A 23153-nucleotide genomic window follows, 5' to 3' on the forward strand; every position below is an offset into this window, starting at 1 on the left:
CCCATGGCAAGCACAGGAGCCTGCCAATTAAAAGCTAAACAGCAATAACAGCTATAAATTCGATCTAGCACATTCCAATCAAATACCAATCAAATCTATTGTTATCTCAAACCCTTCGAGCCCCATGTTGGGTGCCACTAACCAGGTGGCCTTTGCTTCTCCTCTGTGTAAGGGCAGAAAGGGAGGGAAGAGGTTGGAAAGTGGCTGGGAGGGCTCCGACAGACGTATGGTGGTACATTAAAATCGGATGGCTGAAACTGACCAGGTGGCCTTTGCTTCTCCTCTGTGTAAGGGCAGAAAGGGAGGGAAGAGGTTGGAAAGTGGCTGGGAGGGCTCCGACAGACGTATGGTGGTACATTAAAATCGGATGGCTGAAACTGTTATCATGCCTCCTCTCCTTTGATGGAAACACCCAATTCACACAGAAATTGGCTCCTGAACTGCCAGTTCTTACTTTAGTTAGTTGAAGAGGTGCCCAGCCTTTGGCTAGGGCAAATCACACAGGCCCCTCATCTCAAACAGCTTTATTTACAACATGAGCACAAACCAGATGCAGGACAGTACATGGAAGCCATATCTGATTCCCAGTATCCATGTTTCTGTCATGTATATACTTGTGACAGAGGCATTTGTGTTCATATCATATGATGCTTGGACAAGCATCCATCACGTAACAGGGGACCCACAGAGTCCCTCTGAAAGACTGCAAGAGGGAGCAGGTCACCATAACAATTCAGATGGCCAGAAGCTAGTCCCTGCCCACATGTTGGGGGGACTCAGGAAGGAGGACGCCTAGGAGCAAAGAAGGTGAATTTTTCTGGCAGAGACCTCCAGCGCTGGAAATTCAGACACCTCTACTCTAAATGACTCCTCCTGACTGCGGGTCCCCAGACACAGTAAGTTTGCATCTCACTTCCAGCCCAACCATCAGGGCTGGCAAAACCTTATGTCGAGTCATTGGGGTATCTGTAGCACAGAGGTGGCAATGAAGTGTGGAAACCCTCCTCTCCGCAGGTGCCAGCAGCACCCTGCACCACGCTCAAGCTGCGAGGGTGCGGGGATATGTACAGCGGTGCCCTGCTTCAGGCATAATTTCAAGCACATGCTGGTAACAACCACCACCCTCCAACACATCCCATCCCTTCTGTGTGGAAAGCAGAGCGCTGAACAGCATCATCCCTGGACCGCCAATATAACACTTATGGAGGCTAACTCCAGTTAATGTTTATGTGGAGTTTTAACCTGCCCACTTGCTTCCCAGGCTTTTATTACCAGCCCAATCTGAATTTCCACTGTTCATTGACACAAATGTTACCGGAGAGAGGAGCATTGAATGTCTCCAAGCACATTTACCCTCCACCTCACAAGGTACAGGGGTGGGTCCTGTATAAACAGGTTTTTTTGTTTGAGGGCGCCTGACAAAGCAGAGCCTGACCTTTCCCCTTCAGGGGAACAGCAGGCTTCAATCAAACCTTGTTGAGGGTTGGGGCTATTTTCCCCTCTCACGGGTCAGGGTGATGCTTGAACTCTCCTTGCCTCAGCTCCCCCACCCACCCCATCAATCTCCCCACTGCCCTGCCCAACAGCTGGGGCCACTGTGATTTATAACGGCCTCTCCCCGCAGCTGTGTCTCCTCTGGGACTTTCCCTGCCACTGCTAAGTGCCTCCGCTTGCTGGACTGCCTGGCAGTCGGGTCCCCTTCCAGCAGCAGAACCTAGACCCTTTGCAGGAGGAGGAGGACGCTTGCCAGATTAATGCTTTCACATTAAATTCTACTTCCAGCACATGCTGCACTCTTAGGAAGACATTAGGTTGGAAGTGGCTGAGTTGTATGTATCATTTCAAAGTGCTGCAGTGTTTAAGGCATTTAGGGGTAAAAAAAGTGTTGATTTTGACTCATGATAGTGTAAATCGGACTCAAGGTGGGGGCTAAGAAACTAAAGCCCATATTACTCTATGGGGATGGTAAAGGATCCTAGGAGAATGGTCCAGCTATGTTTAACCTGAGCTACTCTCAGGTTGTATACAGGTCATTATCGCTGCAGCATCGCTGCTGTCAGATCTATGTTATTGTACAACACTCGCTGAAGATCCAGCCCGTGGAGCTTTCATAATACTAAACACACTAAACTACTATGAAAAAGTTCCTCCTTTCTCTTCTGCCAGGGGATACAGAGCACTGACTGGTTGCATCCCAGTTACAAGCACATTTTTCAATAAGGCTTCTTATCGTAAATACACTTTTCATTATTTCATTTCACAGCCAGATGAAGTCTGGCTACTATTCTGGACACTGCTTTGAAGACTAAGAGCTTTTATCAGACTGTTCCAAGCTTGGGCACTCATCAGTAGAGCTGCTGCAATGGCCCAGAGCCCAGGACAAGCCTTTGCCTGCACTGGATGCTCACTAAAAGAAAATAGCACCAGGGTGCTGCCAGATAAGGTGGCCAGAGTGTGCAATTGGATTTCCTTGGCTCTTGTTTTAGGCAATACAGCCAAGTTTGGCAAACCCTGCTTGTTGTTTGTTTCCTGAAAAAATATTGGTGTGGGTAGGTGAGAGAGGTAAGGAATGAGTGCTTGTGTTGAACACAGAGCAAAGCGGAAAGGAGGAGGACCATATCCAATTTCTTCCCACTTACCTTTGGGGTATCTCTTGGGCCACAACCCTGCAGAGAGACTCGGGATGGGAAGTGCCTCAGTGTGTGCTCATGCATCAGCGTGTGCTGGTGCCAAGCACACTAAAAATGAATGGAAATTAAAGGAGCCGGGTGGGTCCCTGTGAAAGCAGACTGGTGACACTATCTCCATTGGGCCAAGCCAAAACAGAAGTGTTCCTATCTCAGAGCTCACTCTTGAAAACTTGGAATTATTTTTTTCCTATTTTTTTTTAGCCCCAAAACCGCTATTTCTTGCCTACTTCAGTAGGGATGAAAGGACTGATCCCAGAAAATGACAGGTTGAGCCCAAACAAAGCGTTATGCAGAAAGAGCCTACAATCTCAGCCCAAAAAACAAGTATCAGGATTTCTGAATGTTAAGTCTTACATATTTGTGGATAAGGGGACACCATAAACACAGCCTTCCCTACAGAACAAAGATATTTAAATTATCAGCCCCTTCCAAAAGAATGAGATGTCAGGATTATTTCTTGCTGAGCCACTGATCATACAAGCACAGCAACATACTGCCAGTGCCTCATTAACTTTTGCTGGAGGCCTGTCTCTTACTGCCCAAAACTGGCCAAAAAAGCCAAAAAAAGACAGGACGCCCAGATGAATCCCACAGGCTCTCAACTGAGACATCACATAAACAGGTTTTTAGCTCAGAGAAATCACATGCCGCCTCTTGCTACAGCTTTTGTTCTTCAAAGCTACTATTGGCTCTCCTTCCTTCCAAATTAGTGGAACCACTATGCCAGGCCATCTGGCACATCAAAATTTATCTTCAGATTTCATTATCCAACCCACTGACCCCAGTGGTTCCTCCCACTGACTAATGAGATTAGCCCATCACCTTCTAATTGCAGCATTTATACCTAGTCTGTTTTACAACACCCAAGAAAACAAATCCCCAGGTTGTTTCAGAGTAAATGAATGTCATTCTGCTCTTAGAACAAGCACAGCATTTATAGGAATAGGAGATGGCACATATATCAGAACAATTAATGAATGTCCTTAGGCTGGAAAGTGAAAAATAGAAAATACAAACACAAACGCACTAATCTCAAAGCACTGAGGCCAGTCTCCTTGCTCCTTGGGCTTGTTTAGCTCTATCAGAGCAGTACGAGCATTGCATTCTTCATAGCATTCTTCATAGTAAGGGAGCAACTGCAAGGCTAGCAATCCACTACACAGACATTACTTGTAAGGACACTAACAGAGGGTGGTATTCCAGTTCCATACCTCACCACCCTAATAGGAATTTTCCTGCAAAAAGTGTCTTAAAAGACAGAAAGGAGGAGTTACAGAATCACCTTATATCCGTTGCATATCAGCAAAGCACCAAGAACTAAAAAAGGCGCAGGAGATGGGCTGGAAGTCAGGATGTCAGCTTTACTGTTCTCCACTTTAGTGATTTTGAGCAGGATCCATCTAGTCTAAGCTAGCTGTCTGGACCTTCTTTGGGTCAATGGAGAGGAACCAGCAATCATGGGATGCCACTGATCTCTAGATGTAGATGTAATGGAAGTCAGATGATGCATCCCTTAGAAGTGCAAAGGAACAGCTTAGGTGAGATGAAGGTGTCTTTGGTACAGTTAAGGAAAACGGAATCCCGTTGCTGATGGCACAATCTGTGCCTCAGTTTCTCCATCTGCAAAATAATGCTGTTGGTATTTATTCTCCATGGTAAAATGCCTGTACAGCCATGAATGATCAATGCTATGTAACTGTGAATTACTCTTGATAGATCTATTGAGTGTGCTTGAACATGTTACTTGGAGACCTGCTGGAAATTCAGAACTAGAGGGAGAAGAGGGAGGAAACATTATGGCTTTCAAGTAAAGCTAGAAAATTTAGAGTTATCGCAAACAAAAAGCACCTGGCCTGTCTTGCCTTGGAGGCAAACTAAGCCTCCAAGGTGTTTACCTGTAGCCTTACCTTACTACTACAGGTTTTAAAGTTTCCAGGGCAGTCCTAAAAGCCTCATTAGAAACACCAATAATGATTTATCACTGAAGCACATGAACAAGCCATCAGAGTGAGAATAAAACAGCCTTCACCAGAGCACTCAAAACACACCAAGCTTTGCTCGTGCCTGGGCATCAGGAGGGTTGGATGCTCCCCTCACGTGGCCAGGCACAACTCAGATGGAGAACAGCCTGGAAGAGTAAATTTCCACCTCTGCCCACCAATTTCCTGCATACTCAATCTCTGTCTAAATACACCATCAGATGGACATTTCCTTACCTCTCCCCAGCATGTTTTTGTGATAAGTGTGCCTTCCACATGCCTAATGTCTAAGAAAACTTCTTATCCTCAATGCGCATCCCACGGGGGCTGGAGCACAGCTGGGCTCTGTTATCACAGGAGCCAGGCACCATTTACATAACAGCTTCTCTACAATGCAAATCAGGCTCATTGTCACCAATGGAAAAAGCCCTAAATGAAAAGTTATTGCCCCTTGATAGCCACTCCTTCAAGATCAGAAAAGGGTATTGACCTCACCCTCGCCCCACCACCACCAGGCCAAGTGTTCAGGGAAAAGCCTGATCTCCCTCCACATCCATCAGCACTGCCATTAAGCCAATGACACAGGGCTGGGATGGAGGCAGCTCTGACCTCCTCCAGAAAACTACGCTAGGAAATGGACCAGAAAGGCCCTGAAACAAGGGATCAATCATCTAGCCAGCCTCCCTCCCCATCCAGCATTTTGTAGCTTGGCCCGCTTTGGCCAGCAGACGCAGAACTGCAGCTCTGTACTAATCCCCCAACATTGACAAAGCTGAGATGATATTTAAAAGGCAATTCTGCATCCAACAGGCATGGATACCAGGGTAACATCCTACTCAGGATACTAACAGTATCCTGCAGCCCTCACTAACCCCACAGCAGAAAAGTAGTTTTCGATCAGCAGAACACTTTTGCACAAAGGGACAGGTCTGTATTTAAAGACAGTTCTGAAATCTCTTATGATCAAGGTGGGTCAGGCCGATTTGGCCCTTTGTAAAACATGTAAAGCTTGGACCAAGCGAATTTTGATACTGCACTAGGGAGCAGAGGAGGCTCAGCTAGACCGCAGCCCCAGTGGTGAAGCAAGCAGTAGAAGTGTTTCATTCTCTATCACCTCTGCAAGAGAGGCAGGGGGACACTGGAGGAGGCAATATCAGAGCCCTCCATTGTCAGGCCAAGCTGGCAAAGAAAATGCTCCCACCAGGCGCAGCTGCACCTTTACCTTTCTCCAGGTCTGCTGCCCAGCTTAGGTAGGCAGCCACCATTGGTCTTACAGACTAGCAGCTTGCTGAAGCAGTGTCTCACCAAAAGCATTTGCTGGCAAACTTCACAGATGTGGGTAAACCCTCTGTATGCTCCTTTTGGACTTACTCCAATGCTTTGGACTGCTAAGGTGCAAATAAAGGCATCCTTTCCAGGAGTAACTTCATCTAACTAGTCACAGAGAGGATCAAGTAAAAACACTGATTTGAAAGCAGCAGATAGATGGGACTATCTATCTAACCATCTGCTCAGAGTTATCTATCTGATAAGGTAGACCTTTCTGCATCAGAAAGTCTTCAGAGAGGCAGCACTATTAATGGGGCAGTACATCTACCCTACATCCAAAACTATTTAGAAGTGATCACAATCCTGTACATATACCCTTCAACTCCAAAACTATTTAGAAGTGATCACAATCCAGGTAACTACGGGATCTGGGCTCCAAAAAACTAGCAAGGAAGCAAGCTACAGTAAAAGACACATGGAGACACTCAGGAAACATGTAATCAAAAGGGACAGGCAGGGAAACAGAGGCTGAGTCCCACAGACCTCAGGCTCCTGTGGTGAGCTTCGGCACTGTGTAGGCAGGGACACACGGGAGGTCTGTGACAGACTCTTTTCTCACAGGCTCCCCTCACACTTGAACCAGGCTTGGGGCTTCAGCCCTAGTCTTCAGGAGACCCAAGGGTTGTGCATCCAATTGGCAAATTGAATCCAAAATTCAATATTTTATTCAATATTTTATTTCACTGAATGTGATTTCTTTCCCACACATCTCATTCTCCCCCGTGCATATAAAGGATGGAAGCCTCTGAAAAAGCACTGAGAGAAGTTCAGGGTGGGCATTAGTTATTATTTTTGACAGCACTAAAACAACATATGAAAAGGGTTTCTTTTTTGCTTTCTATTTTTTTTCCCCTCTGAGAAACAGAAGACAATGTCCCATCCAATGCCTGCCTGATAGAGCAACAGAGGCTGGCTCTGTCACAGCACTGCACAAGTTGTGCTTTTGGGGGAGTATTGTTTTTATTTCAGGAGAAAAAAAGGAAATGAGCAATCCCAGAAGGAAAGGGTCTGAATGCTTGCTCAGGCTGCACCATGAAGAAAAGAGATTGCCATTGTCAAAGGGTGTTTCATTGTTCTGGTCTTTCTGAGAAACCTTAAAATATCCAGAAATGTAACAAGAACAGAAAACAGATCTGTTTCTTCGGCTCCCTATTTGCAGCCTGGCTGGTGAGAGAAAGACTATGGGTTAGCAGTGTTAATTACCCTGGTTAACCCTTGTTCTGGCTAATGACATTTACTTAAAAAGCCACTTCATATCCATCAGGAGTACGCATAAAGAGAAGGCAACTCTCCCTCATGTGAATAGCCCCACTGCTTTAAATTTAATTACTCACACAAGTCAGGACTCCTCACCACTTAAGCATTCAGCTCCAGGCTAATCAATAGCAACAAATTACTATGATAACTGGCCAGGCTCATTCTTTCATTGGTGCCACTTTCAAACACTGTCCACAGTCTGTCCTCCCTACCAGATTGCTTCAAGCATGAACTTCCAGCCAGGAGCCAAGCTCCAGGCAGTACCTCCAAGATCAGTCAGAGAAGTAGGGCATAGGAGAGATGCAAAGGCACAAGGATTTCCTTAAGGATCAGAAAATGACTCAACCCAGGAAGCTGTGGGATTTGCCCCTCTTAGCATCCTTAGTGTGGCTCCATCTCATGGGAGCAGCTGGAATCAGCCAGGGCTGTACCTCTAATCTCCCAGAGCTGAGGGACCTCAGAAAGCAGAAAAATTGCAGATAATACAAATAGATAGATAGATAGATAGATAGATAGATAGATAGATAGATAGAGTGGATCCTAAAAGCAGAACATGAGGATGCAAAGGGAAGCAAGCAAACAACAGACAAGAGCAGCACGTACAACACCAGCACTGAGCTAGGGCCAACACGGGCATGCACATGAGCATCTCCAGAAGCAGCACCGTCACAGCTCAGCACCGCTCCTGAGCCACAACATCTCCCCGAGAGCGTGCTGCAGGCACAGTCATGCTGCTCTCTTGCTGGCACCGGTGTGCACCAAGCCAGCTCAAGGCTCTTGGTCCCAACTGCTTGATAAAGCAGCTTGGACAGTCTACGTGCAACTCATCAAGAGCCGATAACCATCACCAAGGACAGACAGAACCAACACAGGTGAAAAGGTTTGTCTTTCTTTTCCCCAACAGAAAGTGCTTCCTGTGTCCAGACATTGGAAAGGTTGGTGTAAGTATTGGTCCAGATTTTCTGATCTGTAGAAGACAGTAGTGCTGAGAGGCAGAAAAGGATTGTCTTCTGTCTCACAGGTCAAACCAGTGAAGAGCAGCCCTTAATCTCCAATACCCTGCAACAGGCATCTTAATCAGTCTTGTACTCCAATGACTTAAATCAAGGGAAACATTTAAAAATCACGTTATCATTCATATTGTGATATCACGCTGGCCAATCAACTTCCTTTTTGCCCCCAGCAGGCTTTTCTTGAGCAGAAATAATCACCACCAGCTCCACCACACAGATGTATAAGCGATGGGAAAATGCAGAGGAGGCTAGAGTGAACAAAAGGCACTTCAGGCCTGCTGGGGTCAGAATGCATATCTGTATGGACTCTTCACTAATCCAGCTCTGTTTCTAATGAGATTGGTTCCCATTACAGCAAAAGGAGGTCCATGGCTTAATTTGCCAAGGGGACCATTGTCATGCAGCTTAGGGAAGCAAAATAATCTTATCAGTTTGAACTTGAACCCTGCCCTCCAATTATACGGACAATGTTTAAGAAAAGAGAGATAAAGAAAAAGTGATTTTCATGTATCCAGCAAGAAAAATGGATTGTCTAACACCAAGCGTTCAGCTTCCTGCAGCTGCTGACAGACCTTTACACTCCAGCCACTGGCTATACCATTGCCAAAATGCACTAACTACTATCTGCGCAGCTAAGTCTGAAGAAAATCCAAGCCAAATGGCACCAACCGCACTATCTGCGCAGCTAAGTCTGAACAAAATCCAAGCCAAATGGCACCAACCGCATTTACAGTGCAACTTACTGGTATAGCAGAGCCTCCACTCTCGTAGTATAGCCCAAGTGAAAGCCTGGGGCTGTCAGCTAAAGGCAAGCAAACCCAAAGTGCAGGAAGAATCAGAAAATTTTTTCACCCCTTCTTGCTGAACCTCTGTCTCTGCCTCCCTATCCAATCCATCAGCTCCCCTTGGCTGCTATACAGACTATTCTCTTCTGGGAGTTTTGCGTCCCACACAACACAGCTAAAACAAAGAACATTTTGGCAAATAACAGCCAGGCTTCATCTATTCTTTTTTCTATACAATTCATTCCATCAAAGTTGTTTAGCTGAACAAAAACCAGTGTTATCCTTTATTGTGAGGCTAATAATAAACATGTGAGCACAGCGTGGATCACAGATGTGTGCACTTCATCATCAGCTGTGGAGCCACTACCCTGCTCAACTCACTTTTATAAAGCTTTAACCTCTTTGAGCTGGAATTCAGCTTGAGCACATAGACCAGGAAGCAAACAGTGTTAACACAACAGAAGCAGCCCCTGTACAAAAGATACATGAAGAGACGGACGTGCTTTGGAAACAGTCAGATCAACAACCTCAGTTTCCAAGGGGTTACCCACACAACAAAAATCTAGAGAGAAACTAAACTGGACAAATCCCAGGGGCTCTATTTTTAGTCATATCACCTGCATGTTATTTGTGCCTTTGAATAGACATGTTTACATTTTTTTTCTCCTGTGAAGAGACAGAAACAAACAAACAAAAATTTGGAGGGGGAATGTCTTCAAAACTCATTTTTAAGGATCTCTTGGAATATGTTCCAAGGACTGACCCCAAATTTGTAACCCAATTTTAAGTACTCTTATCTCATCCCAAATAAAGTAACCCTCAAAGCTTGACTGCTCTAAGAAAAAAAAATATGCAAAACCAGACCCTTCTTACAACCGCACTTTATGGGCTCAGATCATATCTACCAACTGAAAGCTTGCTATCATATCCACCTCTAGCTCGTATTACACATAAAATACAGATGTAATATTGCCCTTTCCTTAGTGGGCTGGGTCTGGCTGTGATGGAGTTAATTTTCTTCATAGCAGCTCGTATAGTGCTGTGCTTTGGATCTGTGACCAAAACAGTACTGATAACATATTAATGTTTTAGCTATTGCTGAACAGTGTTGGCACAGCATCAACGCTTTCTCCGTTTCACACTCTGCCCCCTCAGTGAATAGATTGGAGGGTGCACAAGAGGTTGGGAGGGGACACGAGCAGGCAGACGACCTCAACTAACCAAAGAGATATTCCATGCCATATAAAGTCACGTTCAACAATAAAACAGAGTAGAGTGGGGCTTAAGTAAGTCAGCCATCTTTTGCTTGGGAACTGGCTGGGCATCAGGCTACCTGTGGGAGGTGGTGAGTGATTGCCTTTGCATCACCTATTTTGTTTTCTTTCTTTTTTCTTCCACTTCTCCTTCAATAGTTATAAAACTATTTTTATCTCGACCCATGGGTTTTCTTGCTTTTACTCTTCCTTTCTTCTTCCCCCATCCCACTGAGGGTAGGAAAAGGAGGCAAGCAAGCGGCTGTGTGGTGCTTAGCTGCCTACCAGGGTTAACCCAAAACACTTAGTTACATGCACTTGACTTTGCAACTGTAATGCTCATTTTAACCTGTGCAGTCCATTTGCATATATGCATTACAGTATTGGAGAAGGAATTGTGTATCGAGTAACACATATTTCTTCCTGGCTATCACAGCTTGAGAGGATGGGTAAGGGGCTGCTCTTGGAGAAAAAGGTAGATACTTAACAACCTCTGAAATATTGGGCAGTTACAGCTCCTGATGCTAATCTCTCCGCCTTGGATCCTCATCTGTGCAATGCAGGTAACACTCCAGACTCTCCTTCCAGAAGGGTAAGGAAATCTCTGTTTGTAGGGCACTCACAACAAGCAGAAGAGGGTTTAAATAACACATGGTAAATAAGGCCCTAGGGCCATAATGAACCAGAATGATAAAGAAAATCATTGTGAGGCAGCTGTCCTGCGCACTGGACAACACAGGAGTCCCAAGGAGGTGGAAAAAAAGTAGTATGTGCTTGTTAAAGAGTAACTCATAACTTAAAAACCCAAAGGGCAGGATTCAAGTAATTAAAATTAAGGTAATTTTAACATTTCTTAACTTCCAAATGTTTGATTTGCAACCTTAATGCTGTTCTTTGAATGTTCCACACAAAAGCTAAACTTTTTTCAAAACCAAAGTGCAGAATTTTGTCCTGTAGCATCTTATGGGTATCGCCAGGGCCACAGCAGCACTGCACTCACAGGTGCCACACAGACCACAGAGGTAAGAGATTTCCCAGACTGGGGCCCAAAATCGAACATAATCCAGCTACAGCAGCTCAAGTTACCACCTATCAGTCTAATTGCACTAAGTGTCTGCACTCTTGGCCCAACACAGTTTCGAGGGAAAACATGTGAGCCAAAAGCCTTTGCAAAATACAGCAAACATAGGAAATTAATGCCAGGAAGAGCACCTGCCATAGAGCAACCTTAATATCAATGCAGAGGAACAAACAATAAAAGATCACAGCTGAGCCCACAGGTCCTAGGCAGAGGATGCAGGTCACCCCAGCCCAGAGAGTGATACAAAAATCACAGAGAAAAAATCAGCAGAAAATCCCTCCACTGCTGTGTTTGCTTTTATATTTACTTGTTGGAGTAAAAGCCCATTTTCAACCCTTGAGGCTAATACAACACATGTCGATAATATCATAGCAGCAAAACCACAGGCATCTGATAGCAGATGAAAATAAAACAACACAATCACATAGGGGGTCTCAGAGTAGGTGGTCTGAATGGTCCCTTTTCGACAAGCAGCACCAGCAGTTACCTAATCTATTGAGGGTTTAGTATAACTTACCTGAAGACAGCCCTCTCTCATACCGTGACGATTCTGGTGCTTTTATGGGCTGCTGGAGGAGTGACAAGTGTCTCTGCTGGCAACTAGTGTGTTGATACCACGTCAAAAGATGACACACAAGAGTATATAGTGAAGTTCTTTGATTGTAGGTGGCTGATAAAATTTCTTGTACCCCTCTAGGCCTTCTTCTGTTAATGTAACATTAAAAAAAGGGAATATTTCTAAAAAAGAGAATCTTTTCTTCCACACCAATGAGGCACAGCACTGGCAAGGTTGTTAATGATGTGGGATACTTTGTCAGCAGGTGGATGTGACCTCCTCTGCCCACCACAACTAAAGTGCTTGGACAACATCTACTGCAAATTCTTCTGCAGTTTGCTACACCCATCTGTTAATTCAAGTACACTTCTGAAACCTGACCACTTGGAGAGTTTGCCCAAACTGCAGGTCCCACACATGCTGCTCCATCTTCATGCAAGGATCCAGACGGATCCAAGAGTGATTATTGTACAGAAAACCTTATTATCCAAAGGAGCCCCATCAACACTGATACCACAGCACCTACCAGCTCTATTCAAGAGCACATGGCATATTTGAAGAGACCCAGCCAAGATTTATTTTACTGTGCAACTCAGAACTGCCAAACCATCATTGTCTCTCTGACATGAAAAGACATGCACTAGGTTTCAGACAGCCAAGCATTAAGCATCCCCGAAAAAGCAGACATACATACTTTAATTACTACGAATGAGCTCATATCCTCAGCTAGTGAGCTGAGCCAGGCATACTTGGATCAGCCCAGACCCAGACTGAGAGACACACAACTCTCCATCTTTCCTCAGGCAAAAGGAGAAGCTAGGTTAATAATAATAATAACAACAACAACAACAACAATAGGTAACCCAAGCAGTTTTCTTTAAAATGTTCACAATTACATCTTCTATATCAGATTTAATCAGTAAGAAGATGAGTTGGGATTAACTTCTGTGCTTCTGTGCATCCTGGCAAGTCAGCAAAGTTGCCTCACAGCTGAGCAGAATTTGGCCCTTGCCTGTTTCTTGGAAAAAGCACAAAAATCCCAGACAACAGCAGTACAGGATCAGTGAGACACAGCACTGGCAAGGACATAAGGAACCTTGTAGCACTGCACCAAACCAACCTGACCAAAAGTCCTCTGAACTACTTTGAGCAGCGCATTGGGTCTGTTCCTGCAGGCAGCCACATACCTTTCAAGGGACAGAAACAGACTGAATCTGTGAAGGTCTTGGGTATCTGGATAAAAAGGAATGACAAGAGCACAAAAAAAACTACAGGTAGTTGCTTCAAATGGTCCCCCACAGGGACTAGGATTGCTATCTTGGAACAGAAAGCAGAAAGTTCAATCTATACATGCACAAACACGCCAAGCACAAGCAGCCTCATGTCTCAAATAAGACATGTAAACAGTCCTGGTGTTGGCCACCTAAATCACTGCACACCCACCTAAACGCAGCATAGTCCAATTTTCAGTTCTGAACACCAAGCACTTCGGGAGATCAGGCCATGTTTAAATTAGCATCAATAAAAGGATCAGCAAAAGTGCCAAGTGTAAATACATAGTTTTTCTCCCCCTGCAGAGACTAAGCTTATTCTGCCTCCCCCAGCTTAAATTATGATTTTAGCATCTAAGTATCTCAGCTGAGAAAAATTCCCTCTATTTGTTTTTTAATTGACCAATTAAATGTATTTTATTATATAATCTGCTCCCAGAGAGTCTTAAATCAGGAAACAAGTTTCACCTGAGAACATAAACAGTTGCTTTCTTTAACTCTGCAGCATTTGTATCCCTAACAACACACAGACATAGGAATAATGCTGCAAGGACATTTTCCTCAAATAGACTGTGGATCTGGTACTGATAACCTGGGATACTTTGAAGTGACTAAAATTACCAGTGGATTTTTTTTTTTTTAAATAATACTAATTAAATAAAATGTTCCTGGTACTGACAAAAGTTTGCATCAGTGGATCAGTTTCTGGGCCACAGCAATTAGTAGATACTATATAAACATTGCCAATCATCATACAGACGTTGGGATCCCTTGGGTCTCTTGGCTCTCGCTGCAAGCTCTGATGGCTAAAACAGTGGATTTCCACATGACGTGAGCCAGATGCATACATATGGCTCTTGAGCTTGAAGTCATTGCCTGCATGAGGTTTCACACGGACCCCTCGTGAGACATCCTGGCACCCACAGCAACCCTATCCATCCCTCCCCGACGGTGCCTCCTTTCCCTGGCACCGCAAATACAGACCCAGAGCTGGTTTTTCGCAGCAGTAAGAGCAGCGCCTCTGGTCACAGCCCAGGACCACAAACAGACAGAATTGGAAACACGTGTTTCTCTTCCTGAAGCTCAGTTTGGTCCCCTCAGCGGCCAGTAAAAGTAAACTCTCAACATTTTAAGAGTCAGCAAGCGCTGAGTCCTCCCTCACAGCATTATCATCACAACTGTTGGGAAATCCATGGTGTTTTCTGGAGCAGGCCTCAGGACAGGAGTGCACAGACACTTGCATCTTTGCTTAACGCGCTATATTGATGCCCACAAAGCTGCATCCCTGCTGACAAACCAGAACAACTCTCTAAGGCATCAAAATAGCCCCAGCTTCTGTGCTGCTGCTTCTCCTCCTCCTCCCCCAACAGCAGCAGAACTGGCACTTGATATACCCCCATTGATTTCCTCCTCCAACACCTCTCAGCTCTCTGAGGTCTTTAAACTGCTGCCCACTGACAGACGGAGATATGTGACACAAAACCGAATGCAGCTCCCCCTTGCGAGAATCGCTCAGCCATGGCTGTCAGAACCAGCCATCCTCCTTCAGTTCCCCAGACCCCTCCCCTACAGCTCACCATGCAGCCACATCTCCAGAGCATTACCAGAAGAGGCCAACAGTGGTTTTCAACTGGCTTTGATGAGGTTTTGGATTTTGTCACCTCTGCAAAGGAGAATTTCTCTACCCCAGCACAGACCTCCCTCAGTAAGCCAAACTGCAGCCCACACAGCTGTGATGGATGGGTTTGGCACATATGACCTCCAGCTGAAGAGGAAAACATCGCCTGGGGCAAGGACATCTTCAAGAAGCAGCCTGAGGTCCGTCCAACCTCATCACTCACAGCCCTTCACCAAGAGAAGGTACGGAGGTGGCCTGAGTTTGGCCCAGTCTTTAAACGACATCTAAAGCATGTCTGTTTGCCCCTGGGGTCAAAAGCACAAACCTCATTACTGAGTTACATCACCACACTGGAAAAGAAATTGTATCTGCTTTTCTCTTGAAAATCCCCCTTTTGCAGCCTGCAGCTTTCAACGCATGGAAATCCTGGACCCCCCTTGACACCATCAACCCATTCAGGGCTCCAAAACCAATATCAAAGTCTGACTAAAGCCATTCAGAAGCTGTTAGTGTGTAGATTATGGTGATAATTTGGTGAACGGACTTGTCAAACAAATTGCCTTTATTATGGACTGATTAAATGCAATCAAGGAGAAGTGCCTTTTCCCTCCCAACTCCAGCCCTCATCAGCTCAAACAAACACACTGGGCCAATTAGCAGGGAGGTGGCAAAAGCAGCTTTCACTTGAAACCTGCCATTCTTGGGGGGGGGAAACAACAACAAAAAATCTTTGTGCTTTCAAAGCCAGGAAGAGCCTCCAGGGAGAGCTCCCGAAAGCTACCCAGGGCTCACCTGCAGGGTTGTGATGGGAGTTATCAGTATTCATTTGGCTCGATGCCAGATCAGCTCCCTTAAGCAAAGTGCTGCTCACATCCAGCTTGTGCCAAATATAATGCAAAGAACATAAATATTAAAGCAGGCCCAGGGGGAGGAACAATACTGGGGCTGTTATTCCTACAGCTTTATGTCCTGCAGCTGGGTTCTCCTGTGTCAGAAAAGGCATGAGCTCCCATCAAAGCTATTTCCATGCCTAGAAACCGAAGTTTTTGGCTTAGGTCCCTGCAGTGGATTCTCTGATGTCTGCAAATGGTTGAGTTCACAGCACAGCCTTTTCTGTACTGCAGCAGTTGTAAAGGGGTCTGTCTCCACTAACATGAAACTCGCAGCAATTGCATAGCTCTGACGCCACTACCTTTCTGTCCAACATGCCTGAAATTAGCTAATGAATGGGAAAGTTACTGAAGAGAATTGGAGCATGGCATCATAATCACATAAGCCTAATTCCCTGCAGGTATGCAGCTGGAAATTAAATGGTCACCTTGGCTGGCAGTGGGCGGAGCAGAATTTGACATGTGTTTGCATGATTTAGCTTCAGAGACAGGAACCCCATGGCTGGAGCTAGAGACAGCACACGGGATCTGAGCAATAGCTGTTGACTAAGCTTTCGACTAAGCTTTCAACTCCTGCATTTCAAGTTAGCACCAAAGATTAATCTTGGCCTCATTTTCATTAACCCAGCACCTCTAAGGAGGAAGCTCTGTGCACTGCACATGGATCACTGCTTCCCAGAGCCTACACAGAGGAGCTATGGCATAGCTTCCTCTGGCAGCGCAAGCCATTGCTTTGTCTTGGACTCCCACCACAAATAGAAGAGGGCTAAAACAAAGGTGAAGTTTTATCAACCGGCAGGGATTTCGGAGAGTTCATTGCTGGGACTGAGATTAGGATTAAGGGTTTATAGTTAAAGCACAGAGACTCAAAAGACCAGTCTCTTACCCCACACCTCATCACAGTCTTCAAGTGTCACCTTGAACATAAGGGGTATGTGACACATCATGACACTAGGTCCTGAGCCTTCAAACAGTCCTGAGCACAAGAACTGATCACAGAATGAGATTAGATCAAGAGCCCGTACTACAAGCAGCCACAGAGAAAAAGTCCAGGCCTTCTTAAGAAGTGGCTGCAAAGTGCCTGATAACTCCACTCTCTCCCCAAGGACCTGCTTCCTACCCCCACACCCTCCTGCAAACATCAATGTTTAAAGAACTATTAAAGAAAACAACTTCAAAACTCTTCACATAGTTCAAATACTTCACTTAAAAAGAATTTTAATTCTTACATCTCAGATTGCACCAGTCCCCAGCAGGACATGCACTCATCATGTTCACGTTGTGGTGTTTGAGCTGTTCAAACAGGAGGGATGGAGCCACAATGTGAGACCATGTGCTCAGAGGCCTGGAAGCGGGGACGATAGAGATCCCCACCAGCTCTACCTGTGCCTTCCCATGACCGACTCAGTTCACCACACCTCTGGGCACCTTCTCAGGGTCCCTTGCCATGACCTATGTAGAAAAGAAATCTTCCTGCAGCCAAGAGACACCTTGAAGACTCAGCCAGTGGGAGAGTATTGGGAGCAGTGGGACGTGGGTGGGTGTGCAATTCTTGGTAAGTCTTTCAGCCAGTCCTATTGCATAGCTGCAGTGTGTGAGTCAGATCAGTGCTGCTTGCGATCTGCTTAGAGCTCAAAACTGGCCGTCCCTAAGTTGTTTGTTCCAGGACTGGAGCTATGCACTGTGTCTGGCCCATGACAAAAACGCCATGACCTATTACTAGCAGCAGCACCTCCCTGACAGCGCTGAGTCGAACCAAGCAGAGAAGCCAGAGAAGCTTTGTTGCTAAACAAGATCTACAGGATTGAGTTTAAAAAAACATTCTTCTCCAAAGAGCATCAGCTGCTGTCTCTGGACAGTACTGCTATTTGCAACCTGGAAAAGCCCTTACATCCCAATGAGCTGTGTCACCTCCCTGCAGCATGTGGGCAGCAGTTGAACTGCTGCAGAAACCTCTCATGGCATCACAGCACGCCTTGCATTCCTCAGCAGCAATCATCGATACAAATCCATTCATCTCCTCGGGATGCAGAAAATTCATGTTTCGGATGCACCACCTCTAGATGGAATGGCATATGGTGAGGTTATAAGGGTTCCCTAAAGACGTTCACCTGCTCAATTCCAGCCATGCTGGCAAAGAATCCAGAACACCCCAAAGTATAGAAAAAGTATGTAAGTGGCCAGAAACAATTATGGTCAAATAATGCTAAAAGGCTACCCACCCTCCATTCTTCATACCAGCTGACAATTCATATATAGGGATAACAGTGACAAACAAGGTGCTCCATCAGGTAGGAAGAGTTATCTGAGCCACTACTCCTTCATAGAGGCACATGGTGTGTGCCTTCAAGTATTGGAGGGAGACCAATGGGGACTTTGCAAAATGTATTGCGGAAGCGTAAGGTGTGATTTGGGAAATACTGTACCTTTTCCTATCCCCTTGCATCTTGTGGCTATCCAGGTCCTGACCTTACAAAACTGTTTTCAAGCTGCTACACACTGGGTGCAGCCCTTTCCTGCAGCAAACCATGTTTCCTGTCCTGCAAGGTACAGTCAGTCCAACAAGACAGGGGACATTTGCCAAGCCTGCTATCAGAAAACATAGCTTGGATCTGGCGGAAGATTTCAACAGTTGTGGAAACTCGCGGGAGGTTGTGCTGTTGGGATTACAGACCCTGCTTCAGAGTACAGCCTCACCATGCATGTACGCAGAGTTTTAAGCCACCCCTCTCCTCCCAAAGTGTGACAGTACAGTTGGATGTTGCAGAAAATATGATTTTGTTATCAGCAACCCTTCTTACCCATTTTTTTAAAAGGACAGCATCTGCCGCCCACTGCCAGCATCACCAAAGCCTATTGAATTTGCTTCCATTGCTCTGGCTATGTTGCACACACACAGTGTGAAGTACCCTTGCTCTGGGACACTTTTGCATATTTTAATGCTTATCAATTTGGCCTGGCTAGGATGAACTTTATTTATATTTTAGAAGGACCAATACTTTCCCCATAACAGCTTTAGCTCCTGACATGCCGGCCCACTGCCCATCACCAAAGCCTATTGAATTTGCTTCCATTGCTCTGGCTATGTTGCACACACACAGTGTGAAGTACCCTTGCTCTGGGACACTTTTGCATATTTTAATGCTTATCAATTTGGCCTGGCTAGGATGAACTTTATTTATATTTTAGAAGGACCAATACTTTCCCCATAACAGCTTTAGCTCCTGACATGCCGACTCCATGCACCCCTTCTGCATTAACTTGCTTGCAAGGAGGAGCACAGAGAAAGCTCAATGCAAAAAAAAGCAGGAGATAAAAACACACTAGAAAGAGGGAAGTGCCTCAGTCCTTTCCATTCAGAGGCAGATCTGCCTTGAATGGCAGCCCCCAGGACTGATCTGTCTCCAAAGGAGACTGAATCACAAGCAAGTCAGTCCCCTTCAATTCGCATTAAGACTTGAAGCTACTGTATATTTTCTACCCCCCCTCCACCACAAGCTCCTCCTTTCTAACACAAATCTCTCACAGCACGCAGGCACATGCACTCCCAGAAAGTGAGTAGCAGTGTTGTGATGTGTTGAAACCAGAGTCTGGTGAGGTTCAGCTCTTGCTAATGGCACTTTTTCATCAGCAAACTATAATTGGCAGCTCTTATCCACTACAAGAGTTTTGCAACACACACCTAAAGAATATGCCAGACTAGTTCTTCACACTAAGACCAAAATTAGAACCAATATCCCAAAAGCAAAGTGACCCTCACTAGCCATTCCTGAGCAAACTAATCAATCCTGCTCAACCGTAAAATGAGATCTATTACATTTTCTCTGACCCATAAGTACATCCACAAAGAACAGAAGCAGAAAGGTAATTTTAAAATGACTGACGCAGCTGTACATAGTTATAAAACTTATATGGGACTCCATACCTTCAATGTGCTGTGTATTTACCTGCTGTGCACAACTCAAAACAAGTGCTATGAACATTTTTAGATTCAGAAATGATTTAGAAATGAGACATTTCTTCTTCTGGCTTAAGCAAACATAGGCTTAGAATATAATTCATTCTGTGCATGTAACATCTCCTTTATCTCAGCTCAGGGGGCTTTTGCAACAATCAGGAGCTGTATGTTAAAAGGAGGGGAATCTGGCCCCTCACAAAGTAACTGGGTCTTGCTATGTTAGCTTTAATTTATGTCCTAGACCTTCCCAGTCACCTAACCTAGCTCTTTTCACTCCTCAGAGAAACACAGCACAAAACCTGCTACAAACTTAGACAAGTTAACACTATTCCCTTCCTTGTTCCCAAAGTTACTCAGACTAACTCTGCTGAAACAGTTTTGCTAAGGGTTGTTGAGAAAGGCTTTTAACAAACTCAAAATCCTCTTACGGAAGATTCTTTTCATCAGCTTATTTTAAAAAGATTAAAATTACTCCCCGTGTAACTATCCCAGATCTGCTCCCATCCACTTTCCCTGAGCTGCTCCTGAGCACTGTTGTAAGAGCTCCCATCCATAAGCAGCCGTCCAGCATACGAAAGGATCGGCACTTCTCCCCTACCTGAGAAGTCTGCAGAAGTCTTAGCAAAGTTGCTGAAAGCTGTCAAGCACATGAGTCCTATGAGGAAGGTGGAGGTGGGAGACACATCTGGGCAGCACATCCTTGAGTATCCTCACAGCTTGTTTTCTTCCAGAGAAAAGGAAAGCGCTTTCTGCCCCAGTCCAGGACTCCTCATTGCCCGGAGGACAGTGTTAGTCCCATTGCTTGGAAGGATCACAGCCAGCAGCAGGGAAGGAAAAGCACTCAGCACACACTCACACACACACACACACATCCCTGGGAGTGAATGAATCCCGGCTGAGTGAGGCTGACGAATGAGACAGACCTACCTGAGCCTTGGCGGAGGTCCCAGGGTCCTAAAAGCCATCGCTTCGCCCAAATTTGCTGCAGACTATTACTATGCAGCTGTCCAGCAGCAGCACTGCAAGCTGTTAGGAGGAAGGGGGGGGGGGATGCCCTGGGGGGCTGGTTTGGAGAAGCCCGGTTGCTGTTGGTTTAGATGCCCAGGGATCTTTTCTCTCCGGTGCAGACAGACAGACAGAAGGATGGGCAGTATTTTCAAAGGAGGGAGCCCAAAACAAAATGCCTGAATTCACACGGATTTTCGGAGTGACGTGTATTTGTAGATGCTGCTGAAATCAGTGTGAGCAGTGATGTCCTGCCAGACTGGGAACAGGACAATTCTTCAGGTGTGTCCACTGTTGAGAGTGATCCTACAATGGAGGAGACTTTGCACATGCCCAGGGATAAAACCCTCCCTGATCTCACTGCAGGACTGGGACTGGTGTCAGTCCACATATTCAAAATCCTCCTTCCTTTTGACAGCAGCCAGCCATGCCAGGCTCTCTCTATCCCACTGGACCCCCCTCCCCTCCAGCAAACTCAACAGAGGATTTTCATGCAGATCCTAACCTGTGGTGTTCAGACCCAGGAGACCTGTCTCCTTCCATAGCAATTACTTTAACCTCCAACTAGCATGGCCTCAGCTGCTAACTCAAGCACTGCTCACCCTGCAGAGTTAAAAGAAGGCTCCAGCACACCTGGAAGTACATCCAGTACTTGATCCTGCCTGATATTCATCCATATCCTGGCAGCATCAAGCCAGCCAGGCTAACTTGGAAAAGCTGAGCTGAGCTCTGGGGACACAGAGGAGGACTGGACTGGTGGACCCTGCTCTCCCTGGGTACAGGAAGGAGATCCCGGGCTTCAGTCATCAGCGTTAGCTGCAGCTCAGGCATAGGTTTGCATATAAATAATGGACATAACCAACATATCTAGGCTAGAGCAGAGGCTGAGTGTCAGTGCAGAGAGCGGGGGATAGTCTTCATAGGCAAAGCCAACACCAGCCATTTAGCAGCCTGCATATACATGTACACAAACCTATGGGGCAGCACTGTGTGGGGCTGCCAGGGAAGGGGAGATGGAGCCAGGCACACGCACAGCTGCTGAACAAAGCTGCAGCTTCTATCCAGCAAAAATAACCTGAGTGGGAACATTCAAGGAAAACCACAACTGTTTTTTACTCCTTTGTCCTGTTCATCCACATGGAATTAAGCGAAACTTTCCAAAAACATTCACCTTAGAGCTGGAAACAAGTGTAAGAGACTTCAGCCCAAAGGGCTCTGGTTTTTTTTCAGAGCTGAGTGCACTTGTAAAGAGTTTCTTATGCTGAAATTTCTAACAATGTTTCAGCTGTTCTCAGATGAAAATGAGACTGGCTGTCAGATTATATGTGAAAGACATTTTCAAGAGTGCTGCCATGAATACCACAGCCATTGTTTCCACCAGAAGTCTGTCCTGGGATGATCTGTGTGCTAGAAGCAGACCTCAAGGGGAGTTGTAAGTCCTGTGGCCCCATTTGCTTTCTGTCCATACTGCCACTTGCTCAAGTTCCAGTCAGCCTCACTGAAGATGAGGGTAGCGTGGGAAATCTTGAGTCTGAGCTTGAATCCTGTCCATGCCCCATCCACCCAGACCACGTGAACAAGAGGCTGGTCTGGTCTGAATTGCACCTAAGCAACCCTCCTTCCCACAAACAGCTCTTCACACACTGAGGATCTACAGTGAAGGTGCAGATCAGTCACCTCTCAAGGACAGTGGTGGCTCTGGGTTGACCTGACAGCACAGACATACCCTGAGGTCCAGCAGGTTCTGTACAATCCAGTCCCAGATCCTGCTCTCTGCAGACAATCCTGCCACCTTACCTTTTTGCAGAGGGCTGGCTAAGCAAGATCAAAGACCAGGAACTTCTATGAGCTGCCTTACTCTTTATTTCACCTAAGACTTTAATCTCACATGCCAGACCTCTCTGACCCATAGTTTCCAGGGTTGACCTAAGTTTTAAAGAGAAAAGATCAGGACATTTGGCTCCTAGCATCTATGTATAATTCTTGTCTCACCTAGTTCTGCTGCCCTTGCCAAGAGGAAGATTCACCACTATTGCCTTATAGGCATGAGATAACCATACCCGTTACCAGATTATCAGTCAAAGCTCCTTATCAGCAGAACAAAGAAACAATAGGGCCCCTGGAAATTTATCAGCGCTCTGGAAAAGGGAAGGACTATTTGCTGAAAAGAGCCCACCCTGTTAGCAGGTGTTGATTTTACTGATTAAAGGGCAATTAGGTTTGGTTGACTCAGTATATGGGGAAAAAAACAACTCTGGTGACAAAGTGTTTAAGGCTAAACATGGGAAGTGTGCTTGAGCCACCCTTTAGGTTATTGTTAAGTCAAACCAGAGGGGAGGAAGTCTACATCAGTGTCATGCGAGGGCTTTGTTTTTAAGCAAGTTTGTAAAGATGCCTTCCAAAAGGAAAGCAGAAAGCAGCTCTTGCTAAAAAAAAAAAAAAAAAAAAAGAGGGAGAGAGAGAAAAAA

At 45.6% G+C, this 23153-nt stretch overlaps 1 protein-coding gene across 1 annotated transcript in view; it reads right to left on the bottom strand.

Moving 5' to 3' along the window:
* Positions 1 to 20471, bottom strand: part of LOC103894466 (protein eva-1 homolog C) — a 216636-nt gene extending 196165 nt beyond the window's left edge. Inside the window, exon 1 of the mRNA XM_009273862.2 lies at positions 20279 to 20471. Within this exon, the coding sequence (XP_009272137.1) occupies positions 20279 to 20378 (100 nt within the window). The 5' untranslated portion in view covers positions 20379 to 20471. The remainder of the gene's footprint in view (positions 1 to 20278) is intronic.
* Between the last annotated feature and the right edge of the window lie 2682 nt (positions 20472 to 23153).

Source organism: Aptenodytes forsteri, unplaced genomic scaffold (assembly GCF_000699145.1).
Source record: "Aptenodytes forsteri isolate BGI_AS27 unplaced genomic scaffold, ASM69914v1 Scaffold175, whole genome shotgun sequence".
In the NCBI taxonomy this organism is placed as follows: domain Eukaryota; kingdom Metazoa; phylum Chordata; class Aves; order Sphenisciformes; family Spheniscidae; genus Aptenodytes; species Aptenodytes forsteri.